The sequence below is a fragment of the Salmo salar genome, chromosome 19 (genome assembly GCF_965601325.2).
Source record: "Salmo salar chromosome 19, fSalSal1, whole genome shotgun sequence".
In the NCBI taxonomy this organism is placed as follows: domain Eukaryota; kingdom Metazoa; phylum Chordata; class Actinopteri; order Salmoniformes; family Salmonidae; genus Salmo; species Salmo salar.
The window spans coordinates 68,426,573-68,443,518 of record NC_138309.1 but is presented as its reverse complement, the minus strand read 5'-3'; the positions used below and the strand labels follow the sequence as shown (position 1 = coordinate 68,443,518).

Below are 16,946 nucleotides of genomic sequence, written 5' to 3'. Positions count from 1 at the left end.
TCTAATGAACTTATCCTGTGCAGCGGAGGTAATTCTGGGTCTTCCTTTTCCTCTGGCGGTCCTCATGACAACCAGTTTCATCATAGCGCTTGATGGTTTTTGCCACTGCACTTGAAGAAACTTTCAAAGTTCTTCACATTTTCCGGATAGACTGACCTTCATGTCTTAAAGTAATGGGGCGGCAGGTAGCCTAGTGGTTAGAGCGTTGGACTAGTAACCGGAAGGTTGAGCTGACAAGATAAAAAAATCTGTTGTTCTGCCCCTGAACAAGGCAGTTAACCCACTGTTCCTAGGCCATCGTTGTAAATAAGAATTTGTTCTTAACCTCTTGGGGCTAGGTGGGACGCTAGCGTGCCACCCGTGGTGCACTCCATCAACAGCAGGTGCATTTCAAGAGCGGCAAATTTGAATCCAAATAAATGTCAAAATTCAAATTTTTCAAAAATACAACTATTTTACACCATTTGAAAGATAAACATCTCCTTAATCTAACCACGTTTTACGATTTCAAAAAGGTTTTACGGCGAAAGCATAAATTTAGAGTATGTTAGGACAGTACATTTACAAGAGTTGTGTGTAATGTTTTGTCAAGTCAAAGACAGGGTCACCAAAACCATAAAACCAGCTAAAATGATGCACTAACCTTTTACAATCTCCATCAGATGACACTCCTAGGACATTATGTTAGACAATGCATGCATTTTTAGTTCTATCAAGTTCATATTTATATCCAAAAACAGCGTTTTACTATGGCATTGATGTTGAGGAAATCGTTTCCCTCCAATAACCGGCAGTCAAGTCAGCGTCACAAATTAAATAATTAAAATTAGAAAACATTGGTAAAATATTATATTGTCATTTAAAGAATTATAGATTTACATCTTTTGAACGCAATCAACTTGCCAGATTTAAAAATAACCTTACTGGGAAATCACACTTTGCAATAATCTGAGCACTGCGCCCAGAAAATTACGCGTTGCGATACAGACTAGACGTCATGTTGGGGAGATCTAAAATCGAAAATACTATGTAAATAATCCATTACCTTTGATTCTCTTCATCAGATGTCACTTCCAGGTATCACAGGTCCATAACGAATGTAGTTTTGTTCAAAAAAGCTCATCATTTATGTCCAAAAATCTCCGTCTCGTTAGCACATGATGTAAGCCAGCCGGACTTCTCGTCATGAACGAGGGGAAAAAATATATTTCCGTTCGTTCAAACATGTCAAACGTTGTATAGCATAAATCATTAGGGCCTTTTTTAACCAGAACATGAATAATATTCAAGGTGGACGAATGCATACTCTTTTATAACGTATTGGAACGAGGGTACCCAACATGAACTCGCGCGTCAGAGTCTAATCGGCCATCACCGTTCCATGGCTCTTGTTCGGTCAGATCTCCCTCCAGAAGACTCAAAACACTTTGTAAAGGCTGGTGACATCTAGTGGAAGCAATAGGAAGTGCCAAAATATTCCTAAACCCCTGTGTTTTTCAATGGGATAGGTTTAAAGTCAATACAACACATCAGGTATCCACTTCCTGTCAGAAAATGTCTCAGGGTTTTGCCTGCCAAATGAGTTCTGTTATACTCACAGACACCATTCAAACAGTTTTAGAAACTTTAGAGTGTTTTCTATCCATATATAATAAGTATATGCATATTCTAGTTACTGGGTAGGATTAGTAACCAGATTAAATCGGGTACATTTTTTTTATCCAGACGTGCAAATGCTGCCCCCTAGCCCCAACAGGTTAACTGACTTGCCTAGTTAAATAAAGGTAAACAAAAATTATGGGCTGTCGTTTCGCTTTGCTTATTTGAGCTGTTCTTGCCATAATATGGACTTAGCCCTATTTGGTAAAATACATTTTTTTTATACCACCCCTACCTTGTCACAACACAATTAATTGGCTCAAACGCATTAAGAAGGAAAGAAATTCCAAAAATTAACTTTTAACAACGCACACCTGTTAATTGAAATGCATTCCAGGTGACTACCTCATGAAGCTGGTTGAGAGAATGCCAAGAGTGTGCAAAGCTGTCATCAAAGGTTGGCTTATTTGAAGAATCTCAAATATAACATATTTAGATTTTGTTTTACACTTTTTTTTGGTTACTACATGATTCCATATGTGTTATTTCATAGTTTTATTATTCTACAATGTAGAAAATAGTAAAAAAATAAAGAAAAACCCTGGAATGAGTAGGTGTGTCCAAACTTTTGACTTGTACTGTAGAGATATGCCGGTGGCATGCTACGACACCGACATGCGTTTCTTTATGTCAGATGGCTTCTGCGTGTTCGTGCGTGTATATAATATTATTTATTGTATTTAAACATTTATTAACATAACAGTTTTGAAGTGGCTAGTTGTAAGAAGGTTGCCTTTATAATGTTGGAATATGTCAAACTGTGAGTACAGTTACATGCACACAATAATATGATTATGTGGATAATCAGATTTGATATAATAGTTCGATTAAAACATTTACATGCATTGCAAGATGAACGATTTCCCTAATTACCCTGTTTACATGGACACATCTGAAATCAGGCAACCTGATGGCAGTCTGATAAATGCAGAAAATTGTCAATTAAAATAAATGTTCTACCACAGCGAACATGTTATTTTTGGGAAGCATATTTGAATTTTTTAATTAACTTGTAATTGGTATGTAAAAATGACTCAAGACGCAGGCATTCAGTTGTTTCCGAACACACTTCCCTCACGCTAAAGAGAGGCTCGCTGGGCTGGTGCTAGCACACATGCGCAGATCAAATACACTGCTGGAACAGCCGATTTTAAGATGTTTACATGTCCTAATAATTCGAAAGGTATCTTAGAAAACCAGGTATTTTCATCGCTGTATGCTTACGTCGATTATGACCATACGCTGATTTAAGATAAGCACAGTACGGTGTTTACAGGACTATTGCATAATCTACCTACTGCCATAATCAGTTTAATATTGAATTGTTAGTGTGCATATAAACTTACTTTTCCACATGACTAACTGTTCTCTTTCATGGTAGTGACTGTGAGTAAGTACCCTCTTGGAAAGTTGTCTTTTCTTTTGGTACATATTTGGACAGATGGATATGTAATCTTCACTTCAACACTATTGACAGATAAAGGTAACCTAATTTAACAAATGGACACTGAAAGATTATACTTTGGAATAATTTATTCATGAAAAATCTACAGAAATGCGGACAAAATAAGTACACCCCTAGCTTCAGTAGCTGGTGTTGCCTCCTTTTGGATGAAATAACTTAATGTAGCTGTTTCTTGTAACTGTCAATTAGTCTCTTACATCGACTGGGAGGAATCTTTGCCTACTCTTCTTTACAGAACTGCTTCAACTGTGTCATGTTCGGGGCCTTTTTTACATGCACGGCTCGCTTCAAGTCCCCCCCCACAGCATTTTGACAGGATTGAAATCCAGGCTTTGACTCGGCCATTCCATAACCCACCATTTCTTCTTTTTGAGCCATTCTGTTGTAGCTTTGCTTGTGTGTTTTGGATCATTGTCCTGTTGTTGCATGAGCCATGTTTGGTTCAGCTTCAGCTTTTTGACAGAGGGTCTCACATTCTCCTCAATGGTACAATATGGGATTCATGGTTGACTCAGGGCCTAGCCAACTTGCAATCATTGAGGCAGCAAATCATCCCCAAACCATAATGCCACCGGCTCCATGCTTTACGGTTAGTATGATGTTCTTCTGTTTAAAGCCATGTTTGGTAAAAACGAAACGCTGCCATCTGGTATTGAGGCCAAACAACTCCACCTTTGACTCATCTGTCCAGAGCACATTGCTCCAGTAGTTTTGTTCTTAACCCAGGTGTTGTCTGGCAAATGTCAGTCGTGTCTTGATATTATTTTTTGAGAGCAGAAGCTTCTTCCTGACCTCCCTTGTAGGCCAAATATGTGCAGTCTCTTTCTGACAGATTCATGCACTTTGCCATTGATTAGTGGCAAGAGAGGTTTGTAGATCCCTTGATGTTACCCTGGGGTTCTTAGACTTCTATGATCATCTTTTGGTCAGAATTTGGTGGGACGACCTGTCCTAGGTAGATTGTCAGTGGTCTGGAGATTTCTCCATTTGTAGATGATCAGACAGTGTAATGATGTACTTCGAACTGCTTGGAAATTGATTTGTCACCCCTCCCAGACTCATGGGCATCAATAATCTTTATTCTGAGGGCCTCGAATAGGTATTTTGATCTTGGCATGATGTTACCACACACCCATATGGTTAAGACCAAACCAGACTAAGTTTCTAATCTTTATGGAAGACTGGACCCTCCCAACTTAATCAGATTTTCTAATCATTTTCTAATCATATTTTAGCCATTTTATGTGATGGTAAAGGTAGGGATGTACTAACTTTTTCCGCATAAGGAAATTACATTTTTGTTTTAACTTTTTTGTTTTGTGATTTGTTAAAAATTGGGTCACCTTTTATCAATGAATGTGGTCGGAATTTAGCTCAACTATCCATGTGTCAAAATATGTAAAAAAAAATAATAATAATTTTAAAGAATTACCTTTCCAGTCGGTGTACTTACTTTTCTACATGCCTGTAAATCCATCTATCTATCTATCCTCTCTCTGACAGCATCTTAACAGGTTTTGGCGTCAGTGCAGTAGGCCAGGATTTGGTAGCTGGTGCTGAAAGGAATTCTCTCCCTATAACAAACACCACTGACTGCTGTGCCTGTTGGCGACCCTTATAGAAAGAGACAAATCTGTCTTTTCTATGCCTTTTTGTGTATTACTGTACTCATAACAATTCATTCTACTACTAGGCATTAGCTCTTTCTCTTTTTTTCTCTCCTTACTGAGCAACTTTGGAAGCTCCCTCCTGTCTGAGCTTAGTCACATTTCTCTTTGTCCCTTTCCCCTGCTTATCTCTTGCTCTCTCTCTCTTGTCTCTTTCTCAGCCCCACAGACCCATCTGTATTGAACCGGCTGTTGGCTCTGGAGAAGCTGTTGATGGGCACCCCAGTAAAGGAAAGACTCAACATGCACAGAGAGATCCAGGTAAAGAGCATGCACCCTTTATCACAGAGTGTACACACACACTCAGAATAGTGTACAAGCTGATTTCCTAGTTAATAAGACCGAACTGTCATGAGATACTGAACATTCGCATTCTCACTAGCGATGGGTACGGTTATTTGAATATCTGGACGGACGTTAGTATTAGGTCACTTGTGTGAGTGTTCACTTTGGGGGGGTGGTATGCCTATTTTAACAATGAAAAGGCTTTGTCTGTATTAAATTATCTGTGTGACATTTTTACATACAAGGACATACCATGCAGGGGTTGACATTAAGTTGCTGATGTTCCCGGTGCAGGTAAACTGAACAGTGGGGCAGGTGGAATCGGCTTTGTAGCTGCCTGAATAAGCCCAGGCACACATCAAAATCCACAAAATTGATTAATTGGCCACAAAATTAACATATGCCATCTCAGTCTCCGAACTTGAAATCCATTATATATATATATATATATATATATATATATATATATATATATATATATATATATATATATATATATATATATATATATATATATAATGGATATATATATATTTTATATATATATATATATATATATATATATATATATATATAATGGATATATATATATTTATATATATATATATAATGGATATATATATATTTTTTTAAGGCTCCGTGCCATTATCCTCACAAGGTGAGGTATTGAAAATAGGGGTGTCCATAATTGGCACCTGCCTTTTTTTTTTTATAAAAAAAAAAAAAAAAAAGGTTTTCTTGTTAAACAAAATCTCTTTCTCTGAGCAATCGTTTTAGTATAAAATAATATTTCCCACATTTTTGGAGCATACAATATAGCTACGTATTTGAATTATTTTTGCTCTTTATCAAGTGTGTCAATTTTGGAACCCATTGTGTGTTCCAACCACAAGCTGCAGTTTTGGAATAAGGCCAAGAGCGTATTTTCATCAGAATCATTAGTCTACTTTTTTCTTCTTTAACAAAAAAACATCAGCTGAAAATCAGTTTGCAAAAAGAGCAAGTGTTTTTAAGTTTAGACACATAATAGCTATAAACATTTGATTTAGTAGTTCAGTGTGCTAGCGAACCAATTTGTTTACGGTTTCATTCATTTGCCATTTGAAAAAGGCTTGTGGAAAAACCAACTACCTTGCACACCTTATCATTAAAGGACAATTCCACCACTTTATAACCAGTTATTATGCTGTTAATATACAGAGCATTCGGAAAGCATTCAGAACCCTTGATTTTTTTTCCCCCACATTTTGTTACGTTACAGCCTTATTCTAAAATTGTTGAGGAAAAATATTTAATCAATCTATACACAATACCCCATAATGACAAAGCGAAAACAGGTATTTCTAATTTATAAATACCTTAATTAAGTATTCAGATCCTTTGCTATGAGACTCGAAATTGAGCTCAGGTACATCCTGTTTCCATTGATCATCCTTGATGTTTCTACTTGCTTGGAGTCCACCTGTGGTAAATTTAATTGATTGGACATGATTTGGAAAGACACACACCTGTCTATATATCATCCCCACAGTTGACACTGCATGTCAGAGCAATAACCAAGCCATGAGGTCGAAGGAATTGTCCGTAGAGCTCCGAGACAGGATTGTGTCAAGGCACAGATCAGGGGAAAGGTACCGCAACATTTCTGCAGCATTGAAGGTCCCGAAGAACACAGTGGCCTCCATCATTCTTAAATGGAAGAAGTTTTGAACCACCAAGACTTCCTAGAGCAGACCACTGGCCAAACTGAACAATCGGGGGAGAATGGCCTTGGTCTATGAGGTGATCAAGAATCCGATGGTCACTGACAGAGCTCCAGAGTTCCTCTGTTGAGATGGGAGAACCGTCCAGAAGGACAACCATCTCTGCAGCACACCACCAGTCAGGCCTTTATGGTAGAGTGGCCAGACGGAAGCCACTCCTCAGTAAGAGGCACATAACAGCTCGCTTGGAGTTTGATTATGCGAAACAAGACTCTCTGGTCTGATGAAACCAAGATTGAAAACTTTGGCCTGAATGCCAAGCGTCACATCTGGAGGAAACATGGCACCATCCCTACGGTGAAGCATGGTGGTGGCAGCATCATGCTGTGTGGATGTTTTTCAGTGGCACAGACTGGGAGACGAGTCAGGATCGAGGGAAAGATGAACGGAGCAGAGATCCTTGATGAAAACCTGCTCCAGAGCACTCAGGCCCTCAGACTGGGGCAAAGATTCACCTTTCAACAGGACAATGATCGTAAGCCCACAGCCAAGCCAACGCAGGAGTGGCTTCTGGACAAGTCTCTGAATGTCCTTGAGTGGGCCAGCCAGAGCCTGGCCTTGAACCAGATCGAACATCTCTGGAGAGACCTGAAAATAGCTGTGCAGCGATGCTCCCCATCCACCTGACAGAGCTGAGAGGATCCAATTACAGGTGTGCCCAGCTTGTAGCGTCATACCCAAGAAGAATCAAGGCTGTAATCACTGCCAAAGGTGCTTCAACAAAGTACTGAGTAAAGGGTCTGAATACTTAAGTAAATGTCATATCCGTTGTATTTATATACACTACCAATCCAAAGTTTGGGGTCACTTATACATGTCCTTGTTTTTGAAAGAAAAGCACATTTTTTGGTCCATCAAAATAACATCAAATTGATCAGAAATAATACAGTGTAGGCATTGTTAATGTTTTAAATGACTATTGTAGCTGGAAACGGCTGAGGAATATCTACATAGGCGTACAGAGGCCCATTATCAGTACACAGCGTTGTACGAGATCTTCAGTTTCTTGGCAATTTCTCGCATGGAATAGCCTTTGTTTCTAGCCATTTTGAGCCTGAAATCGAACCCACAACTGCTGCTGCTCCAGATACTCAACTAGTCTAAAGGCCAGTTTTATTGCTTCTTTAATCAGGACAACAGTTTTCCGCTGTGCTAACATAATTGCAAAAGGGGTTTTCTAATGGTCAATTAGACTTTTAAAATGATAAACTTGGATTAGCTAACACAACGTGCCATTGCAACACAGGAGTGATGGTTGCTGATAATGGGCCTCTGTACACCTATGTAGATATTCAATAAAAAAAGAACAGCTACAATAGTCATTTACAACATTAATACTGTATACACTGTATTTTTTATCAATTTGATGTTATTTTATGCTTTTCTTTCAAAAACAAGGACATTTCTAAGTGACAACAAACTTTTGAACGGTAGTGTGTGTGTATTTGCTAAAATTCCAAAAACGGTTTTTGCTTTGTTGTTATGGGCTATTTTAGAATAAAGCTGTGACGTAATAAAATGTGGATAATGTTAAGGGGTGTAATAGTTAATTAACATTTATCATTTTTGTTAGTCATACCGAACTTTTTATTTTTTTTAAGCTTCTGTATTGCCCTCATCTACAGCATACTACGATTTCAAATCCTATCCAAATCAAATTTGTTGGTCACATACACATGGTTAGCAGATGTTATTGTGAGTGTTGCGAAATGCTTATGCTTCTAGATCCGACAGTGCAGCAGTACCTAACAGGGAAAATCTAACAATTCCACATCAAAACCTAATACACACAATCAAGTAAAGGAATGGGATAAGAATATATATACACCGTAATTTCCGGACTATTTAGCGCACCTGAATATAAGCCGCACCCACTGAATTTAAAAAAATATTATTTTGAACATAAATAAGCCGCACATGTCTATAAGCTGCAGGTGCCTACCGGTACATTGAAACAAATGAACTTTACACAGGCTTTAATGAAACACGGCTTGTAACAAAAATAAATAGGCTTTAACGAAACACGGCTTGTAACAAAAATAAATAGGCTTTAACGAAACACGGCTTGTAACAAAAAATAAAAAATTAGCAGTAATCTTTAGTTGTCAATTCCTCACGCTGCTGTTTCCAACGTCTTATCATCGACTCATTAAGACCAAGCTCCCGTGCAGCAGCTCTATTTCCTTTTCCAACAGCCAGATCAATCGCCTTCAACTTGAAAGCTGCATACTATGCATTTCTCCGTGTCTTTGCCATGATGAGGGTGACAAAATGACTACCGTAATCAGAATGATGGGACGTTTGAGAGCGCTTGATTTAATCTAAACAGTAAACAAGTTGTTTGACCTTAACCCGTTCGGCAATTTCATTGGTCTAATGAAAGCTTCATGCCGGCAAAAAACTGAGCACATCACAGAATGTGTTTTTTAAAGGAAAAAAATGTGAAAGCGGGAAAAATCCATATATTAGCCACGTCATTGTTTAAGCCGCGAGGTTCAAAGCGTGGGAAAAAAGTTGCGGTTTATAGTCCGGAAATTACGGTAAGTTTAAAATATATGGATGAGCAGTGACAGAGCGGCTAAGATGCAATAGATGGTGAAGGATACAGTATATACATAGGAGATGAGTAATGCTAGATATGTAAACATTCTTAAAGTGGCATTAAAGTGACTAGTGTTCCATTAATTAAAGTGGCCAATGATATCAAGTCTGTAGTTAGGCAGCTGCCTCTCTGTGCTAGTGGTGGCTGTTTAACAATCTGATGGCCTTGAGAGAGCTGTTTAACAGTCCCTCTGTCCCAGCTTTGATGCACCTGTACTGACCTCGCCTTCTGGATGGAAGCGGGGTGAACAGGTAGTGACTTGGGGGGGGGAGGGGTTATTGTCCTTGATTATCATTTTTGCCTTCCTGTGACATCGGGTGTTGTAGGTGTCCTGGAGGGCAGGTAGTTTGCCCCCGGTGATGCTTTGTGTAGACCACACCACCTTCTGGAGAGCTTTGAGGTTGTGGGCGGTGCTGTTGCCATACCAGGCGGTGATACTGCCCGACAGGATGCTCTCAATTGTGCACCTGTAAAAGTTAGTGAGGGTTTTTGCTGACAAGCCACATTCTTTTCAGCCTCCTGAGGCTGAAGAGGCGCTGTTGCACCTTCATCACACTGTCTGTGCGTGGACCATTTCAGTTTGTTGGTGATATGTACACCGAGGAACTTAACTTTCCACCTTCTCCACTACTGCATTTTACATTTTACATTTTAGTCATTTAGCAGACGCTCTTATCCAGAGCGACTTACAAATTGGTGCATTCACCTATAATATCCAGTGGAACAACCACTTTACAATAGTGCATCTAAATCTTTTAAGGGGGGGGTTAGAAGGATTACTTTATCCTATCCCAAGTATTCCTTGAAGAGGTGGGGTTTCAGGTGTCTCCGGAAGGTGGTGATTGACTCCGCTGTCCTGGCGTCGTGAGGGAGCTTGTTCCACCATGGGGGTGCCAGAGCAGCGAACAGTTTTGACTGGGCTGAGCGGGAACTGTGCTTCCTCAGAGGTAGGGAGGCGAGCAGGCCAGAGGTGGATGAACGGAGTGCCCTTGTTTGGGTGTAGGGCCTGATCAGAGCCTGAAGGTATGGAGGTGCCGTTCCCCTCACAGCTCCGTAGGCAAGCACCATGGTCTTGTAGCGGATGCGAGCTTCGACTGGAAGCCAGTGGAGAGAGCGGAGGAGCGGGGTGACGTGAGAGAACTTGGGAAGGTTGAACACCAGACGGGCTGCGGCGTTCTGGATGAGTTGTAGGGGTTTAATGGCACAGGCAGGGAGCCCAGCCAACAGCGAGTTGCAATAATCCAGACGGGAGATGACAAGTGCCTGGATTAGGACCTGCGCCGCTTCCTGTGTGAGGCAGGGTCGTACTCTGCGAATGTTGTAGAGCATGAACCTACAGGATCGGGTCACCGCCTTGATGTTGGTGGAGAACGACAGGGTGTTGTCCAGGGTCACGCCAAGGCTCTTAGCACTCTGGGAGGAGGACACAAGGGAGTTGTCAACCGTGATGGCGAGATCATGGAACGGGCAGTCCTTCCCCGGGAGGAAGAGCAGCTCCGTCTTGCCGAGGTTCAGCTTGAGGTGGTGATCCGTCATCCACACTGATATGTCTGCCAGACATGCAGAGATGCGATTCGCCACCTGTGGAGCGATGTCCAGTCGATGTGGATAGGGGGGGTGCTCCCTCTGCTGTTTCCTGAAGTCCACGATCATCTCCTTTGTTTTGTTGACGTTGAGTGAGAGGTTATTTTCCCGACACCACACTCCAAGGGCCCTCACCTCCTCGTTGTTGTTGGTAATCAAGTCTACCGCTGTGGTGTCATCTGCAAACGTGATGATTGAGTTGGAGTCTTGCATGGCCACTCAGTCGTGGGTGAACAGGGAGTACAGGAGGGGGCTGAGAACACACACTTGTGGTGCCCCAGTGTTGAGGATCAGTGGAGGTGTTGTTGTTGTTTCCTACCCTCACCACCTGGGGGCGGGACCCAGTTGCTCAGGGTGGGGTCGAGACCCGGTGTCTCAAGCTTAATGATGAGTTTGGAGGGTACTATGGTGTTACATGCAGAGCTGTAGTCAATTAACAGCATTCTTACATGGGTATTCCTCTTGTCCAGACGGGATAGGGCAGTGTGATGGCGATTGCATTGTCTGTGGACCTATTGGGATGGTAAGCAAATTGAAGTTGGTCTAGGGTGGAGTTGATATGATCCTTGACTGTCTCGCAAAGCACTTCATGATGACAGAAGTGAGTGCTACGGGGCGATAGTCATTTAGTTCAGTTACCTTAGCTTTCTTGGGAACAGAAACAATGGTGGCTATCTTGAAGCATGTGGGGACAGCAGACTGGGATAGGGATTGATTATGTCCGTAAGGTGCATTTAGTCTCCCATGATTCAATGCTCTGCCTAGTTAGGCTGCAGGTATGTTGCTAGTCGGAACTAGGAAACTCTGACATTTTCAACTTGCTATTTGGTTGTAGTTATAAACGTGTTGAGTTTAACCAATTAGCAAGTCGGACATTTGAGTTTCCTACTTCTGACTAGCACTTGAAAGCGGCTTTTGCTTAGCTAACTGGCTAACAAGCCCATTTGAAGCTTAGTCTAAATATGTTGCTTATGTCATAAGTTATGAGGGCATTTAACAATACTTTTGGGTTGTAAATATATTATAATGCTTGCATGAATGTCATGCTATATTTATATTCATGTTGTCACCAACTGCAATGGCATCTAACTTCAAATGATTTTTGACTGTAACTAGCTAGGCTAACCATAAGCGTTACTGTATCTAGTTAGCATGCTACATCCAAAATGATAGTGTTTGCAACAATAACAGCCGAGTTTCTTTGCCACTGTCTTAAACAACAGTCCAAACAACATGTATGCCTGTTAGAAGAACACAACATTGATTATGAAATTGAAAGGCAAATCATTAAGGAATCCTGATCTCTCAGCCTGTATCTTTGGTGCTAACATTAGCAATGATAGCTAGATAACTAGCTAAACCTGCTTCATCTGAAAGTGTTTAATGTTAAGACACAACAAGCCTCAGCGACTGTCAAACAACCATCCAACAACACTTGAGGCCTATTGAAACATTAAAAAGTGTCAAGTTTCCTTATAATTCAAAAATAAAATATAAGCTATTTGGAAAGGGTACAATGGTTGCCAGAGCTGCAACTTCAGTCGGTGATGGGGTCATGTCTAGATCAAATCAAATGATATTTGTCACATCCGCTGAATACAACCTTACCGTGAAATGCTTACTTACAAGCCCTTAACCAACAATGCAGTTAAAGAAAGAGTTAATAAGATATTTACTAAATAAACAATGTAAAAAGTAACACAAATGTATATAACAATAATGAGGCTATATACAGGGGGTACAGTGTCAATGTGCGGGGGTACAGGTTAGTCGAGGTAATTTGTACATGTAGATAGGGGTAAAGTGACTATGCATGGACAATAAACAGTGAGTAGCGGCAGTGTAAAAGCAAATGGGGGGGGGGGGGGGGGGGGGGGGGTAATATAAATAGTCAGCGGCCATTTGATTAGTTGTTCAGCAGGCTTGGGGGTAGAAGCTGTTAACGAGCCAGTTTTGAAGATCAGCGTGGCAGATGCCTACCCTTACCACCTGGGGGCGGCCCGTCAGGAAGTCCAGGAACCAGTTGCAAAGGGAGGTGTTTAGTCCCAGGGTCCTTTGCTTAGTGATGAGCTTTTTGGGCAGTATGGCGTTTGAAAGCTGAGCTGTAGTCAATGAACAGCATTCTCATCTAGGTGTTCCTTTTGTCCATGTGGGAAAGGTCAGTGTGGAGTGCGATTGAGATTGTGTCATCTATGGATCTGTTGAGGCGGTATGCGTATTGGAGTGTGTCTAGGGCTTTCAGGCATGATGGTGTTGACGTGAGCCATGACCAGCCTTTCAAAGCACTTTATGGCTACCGACGTACGGCACAGGGACTGGTGGTCTGTTTGAAACATGTTGGTATTACAGACTCGGCCAGGAAGAGGTTGAAAATGTCACGTGCCAGGGCATGCTTTGACTACACATCCTGGTAATCCGTCTGGCCTTGCGGCTTTGTGAATGTTGACCTATTTAAAGGTGTTGATCACATTGGCTACGTAGAGTGTGATCATACAGTCGTGCGGAACAGCTGGTGCTCTCCTGCATGCTTACGGGTTGCTTGCCTCAAAGCAAGCAATAAAAGCATTTTAGCTCGCCTGGTAGGCTTGCGGCTGGGTTTCCCTTTGTTGTCCATAATAGTTTTCATGCCCTGCCACATCCGACGAGCGTCAGAGCCGGTGTAGTATGATTCAATCTTAGTCCTGTATTGATGCTTTGCCTCTTTGATGGTTCCTCTGAGGGCATAGTGGTATTTCTTATAATTGGCTGGATAACTGTCCCGCTCCTTGAAAGGGGCAGCTCTTGCCTTTAGCTCGGTGCGGCTGTTGCCTGTAATCCATGGTTTCTGGTTGGGAAATGTACGTACGGTCACTGTGGGGATGACGTCGTCGATGCACTTATTGATAAAGCCAGTGACTGAGGTGTTATACTCCTCAATGCCATTGGATGAATCCCAGAACATATTTCAGTCTGTGCTTGAAAAACAGTCCTGTAGCGTAGCATCCGCGTCATCTGACCACTTCCATATTGAGCGAGTCACTGGTACTTCCTGCTCTAGTTTTTTCTTGTGAGCAGGAATCAGTAGGATAGAATTATGGTCAGATTTGCCAAATGGAGGGCGAGGGAGAGCTGTTTATGCATCTCTGTGTGGAGTAAAGGTGGTCTAGAATTTGGTTGCACAAGGTAAAATGGAGTTGCCTGCATTAAAGTCCCCGGCCACTAGGAGCCCGGCTTCGGGATGAGAATGTTCTTGTTTATGACCTTATACAGCTCTTTGAGTGCAGTCTTAAGTGCCAGCATCGGTTTGTGGTGGTAAATAGACGGCTACGAATGATATAAATGGGAAATCTCTTTGTAGATAGTGTGGTCTATAGCTTATCATGAGTTTGCCTGCATTAAAGTGAAAATTAACTGCAGAAATCTAATTTACATAAGCATTCACACCCCTGAGTCAATACATGTTAAAATCACCCTTGGAAGTGATTACATTTGTAAGTCTTTCTGAATAAGTCTCTAAGAGCTTTGCACACCTGGATTGTACAATATTTGCACATGATTCTATTGTTTTGGAATATTTTTATGGGGAAATTCCTGTTTCCATTCTCTCCGGCAACTGAGTTAGGAAGGAAGCCTGTATCTTTGTAGTGACTGGGTGTATTGATACACCATCCAAAGTGTGATTAAATAACTTCACCATGCTCAAAGGGATATTCAGTGTCGGCTTCTTTTTTTAATTTTTTACCCATCTACCAAAAATGTGCCGCTCTTTGCGAGGCATTGGAAAACCTCCCTTGTCTTTGGTTCAATTCACTGCTCGACTGAGGGACCTTACAGATCATTTTATGTGTGGGGTACAGACATTACAAAATCATGTTAATTAAACACTATATATTGCACACAGTGAGTCCATGCAACTTTTGTGACTTGTTAAATCAGATGTTTACTCCTGAACTTAAGGCTTGCCATAACAAAGGGGTTGAATACTTAGACATTTCAGCTTTAAATTTTGAATCAATTTGTAAAAATTTTAAATACATAATTCCACTTTCACATTTATGGTGTATTGTGTGTAGGCTCGTGACACAATCTCAATATAATCTATTTCATCCATTCAGGCTGTAACACAACAAAATTTTGAAAAAGTCAAGGGGTGTGAATACTTTCTAAAGGCACTATCTAAATGCAGAGAGATTAACAGAGTGCCAATGCAGTATAGTCCAGTTATTTTGTTCAGAGATGGCTTGATGTGTGCAACATAGAGTGTATACTCCATTAGTCTCTATGGGCCGGTTGGTGAAGGCAACAGCCCCGGGAAGAAACTTTTTTTCAGGTGGCGGGAGGTTTTGGTCGTGAGTGACCTGAAACGCCTGCCAGAGGTGAATTTTTGGAGGAGGGGATGACACTAAATACACACACTACATTGGCACTCACACAAAACCCACATACCGACACAACACAAACACTCACACTTTTACATGCATCATATGCTGCTGCTACTGTTCTTTATTTTACTCTTAGTATTATCTATCCTGATGCCTAGTCACTACCCTGCCTTCATGTACATATCTACCTCAAATGCTTCAAATTCTTATAATATTCAATAAATATAGTACCAAACCTATCTGATTAGGACCAAACTTTTTTTTTAACAATAGTTAGACATGATGAACCCAAAGGAATGGTCAAAAGCCACGTCCAAAAGTTTCATGATATTCAAATAGTGAAATAATTTCAAATGCTCATCCCTAATTCTAAATACTGAATCACCTTTACACAGTAAATGGGACGATTAGCTTCCTGGACTAAATCTGGCACATTTACAGAAATGTTGATTTTAATGTGCAGTGTCCCACAATCACAGAGATCCTATTAGTTATCATTTGTAATTCTATGGCTACAAAACTCTTCACTCCTGCTGTCTGTGCAGGAGTTGAAAGAGAAGCAGAAGGAGTTTGAGAGCAAAGTGACAGGAAATGGTGCCACTCGCAACAGCTCGGACAGTGGGTCATCGGGAGACTCGCCCCTCTTCAGGACGCATCTACCCCCACTACACAGAAAACAGTCCACGGCGGCCAAACCCAAAAAACAGCAGGCTGTTGTGTCGCCCCTACAAGGTCAGTGAGCCCACCCACCCACTAATCCAGTGTTTACCCCAGGAACCTCTAAGCTTAACCTCTCTAACACATCTGGGTCGTGTTCATAAGGGCACGCAATGGAAAACAGCTTAAAATGTTTCTCAACGGAACCTGAAAAATAGCATCTCATTAATTTCAAGGTAGTCCCTCCCTATTTTAGTCAGTTTTCTTCCGTTTAGTGCCTAATGAACATGGCCCTGCCAATTTTAAAGGTATGTTTTATATATTATTTTTATGATTGGCTTAAATTCATCTTTTTATGCCCATAGTGATAATATACGATAATGCGTTCTTTACTCCAGGCACCACTGGCTAATGGTTAGCATCCCCATTAGAAAAAATCTGGGTTTCAAAATGCATTGTCTACATTTCATGCCAAAACATCGCCTCAAAGTAACTTCAAACAAAGTTTTGTATGGATTATTTTTGTGGATGCTGTCACTACTGGTATATAGACAACTCAAGACACATTTCACCCAATCCTAAAAAAATCTGAACTGTCCCTTTAAGTGTCAACAATTGATATCGTATTGCGCAATGTCTTGTAAAACAGTAAGGCTATTGATTAGATCGGGAGCTTGATATGACCATGCAGTCTGCCTATTAATCTGCCCAAACCAACCAAATAATGATGACTAATACAATCTGTAGCCACTTCAGCACCTTGGGGTCTGGCAGCGGTGCATTTCCAATGAGCATCTTCCCATGTCTTTCGCTTAAGCATGTTTTCTGCCACGTTCATATAGCGCTTTTTATATAAATGTTTAATTTTCTGCTCTGTAAATAGCCAGGGTCTATGCTTTTCCT

The 16,946-nt window shown here is 41.0% G+C and overlaps 1 protein-coding gene across 2 annotated transcripts in view; it reads left to right on the top strand.

Moving 5' to 3' along the window:
* The window catches only part of kif22 (kinesin family member 22), a 55,178-nt gene that overhangs the window by 25,849 nt on the left and 12,383 nt on the right, over positions 1 to 16,946 (top strand). For both annotated transcript variants that reach the window (XM_014159252.3, XM_014159251.3), the window contains exons 8-9: positions 4,953 to 5,052; positions 15,932 to 16,118. In XM_014159252.3, the coding sequence (XP_014014727.1) occupies positions 4,953 to 5,052; positions 15,932 to 16,118 (287 nt within the window). The remainder of the gene's footprint in view (positions 1 to 4,952; positions 5,053 to 15,931; positions 16,119 to 16,946) is intronic.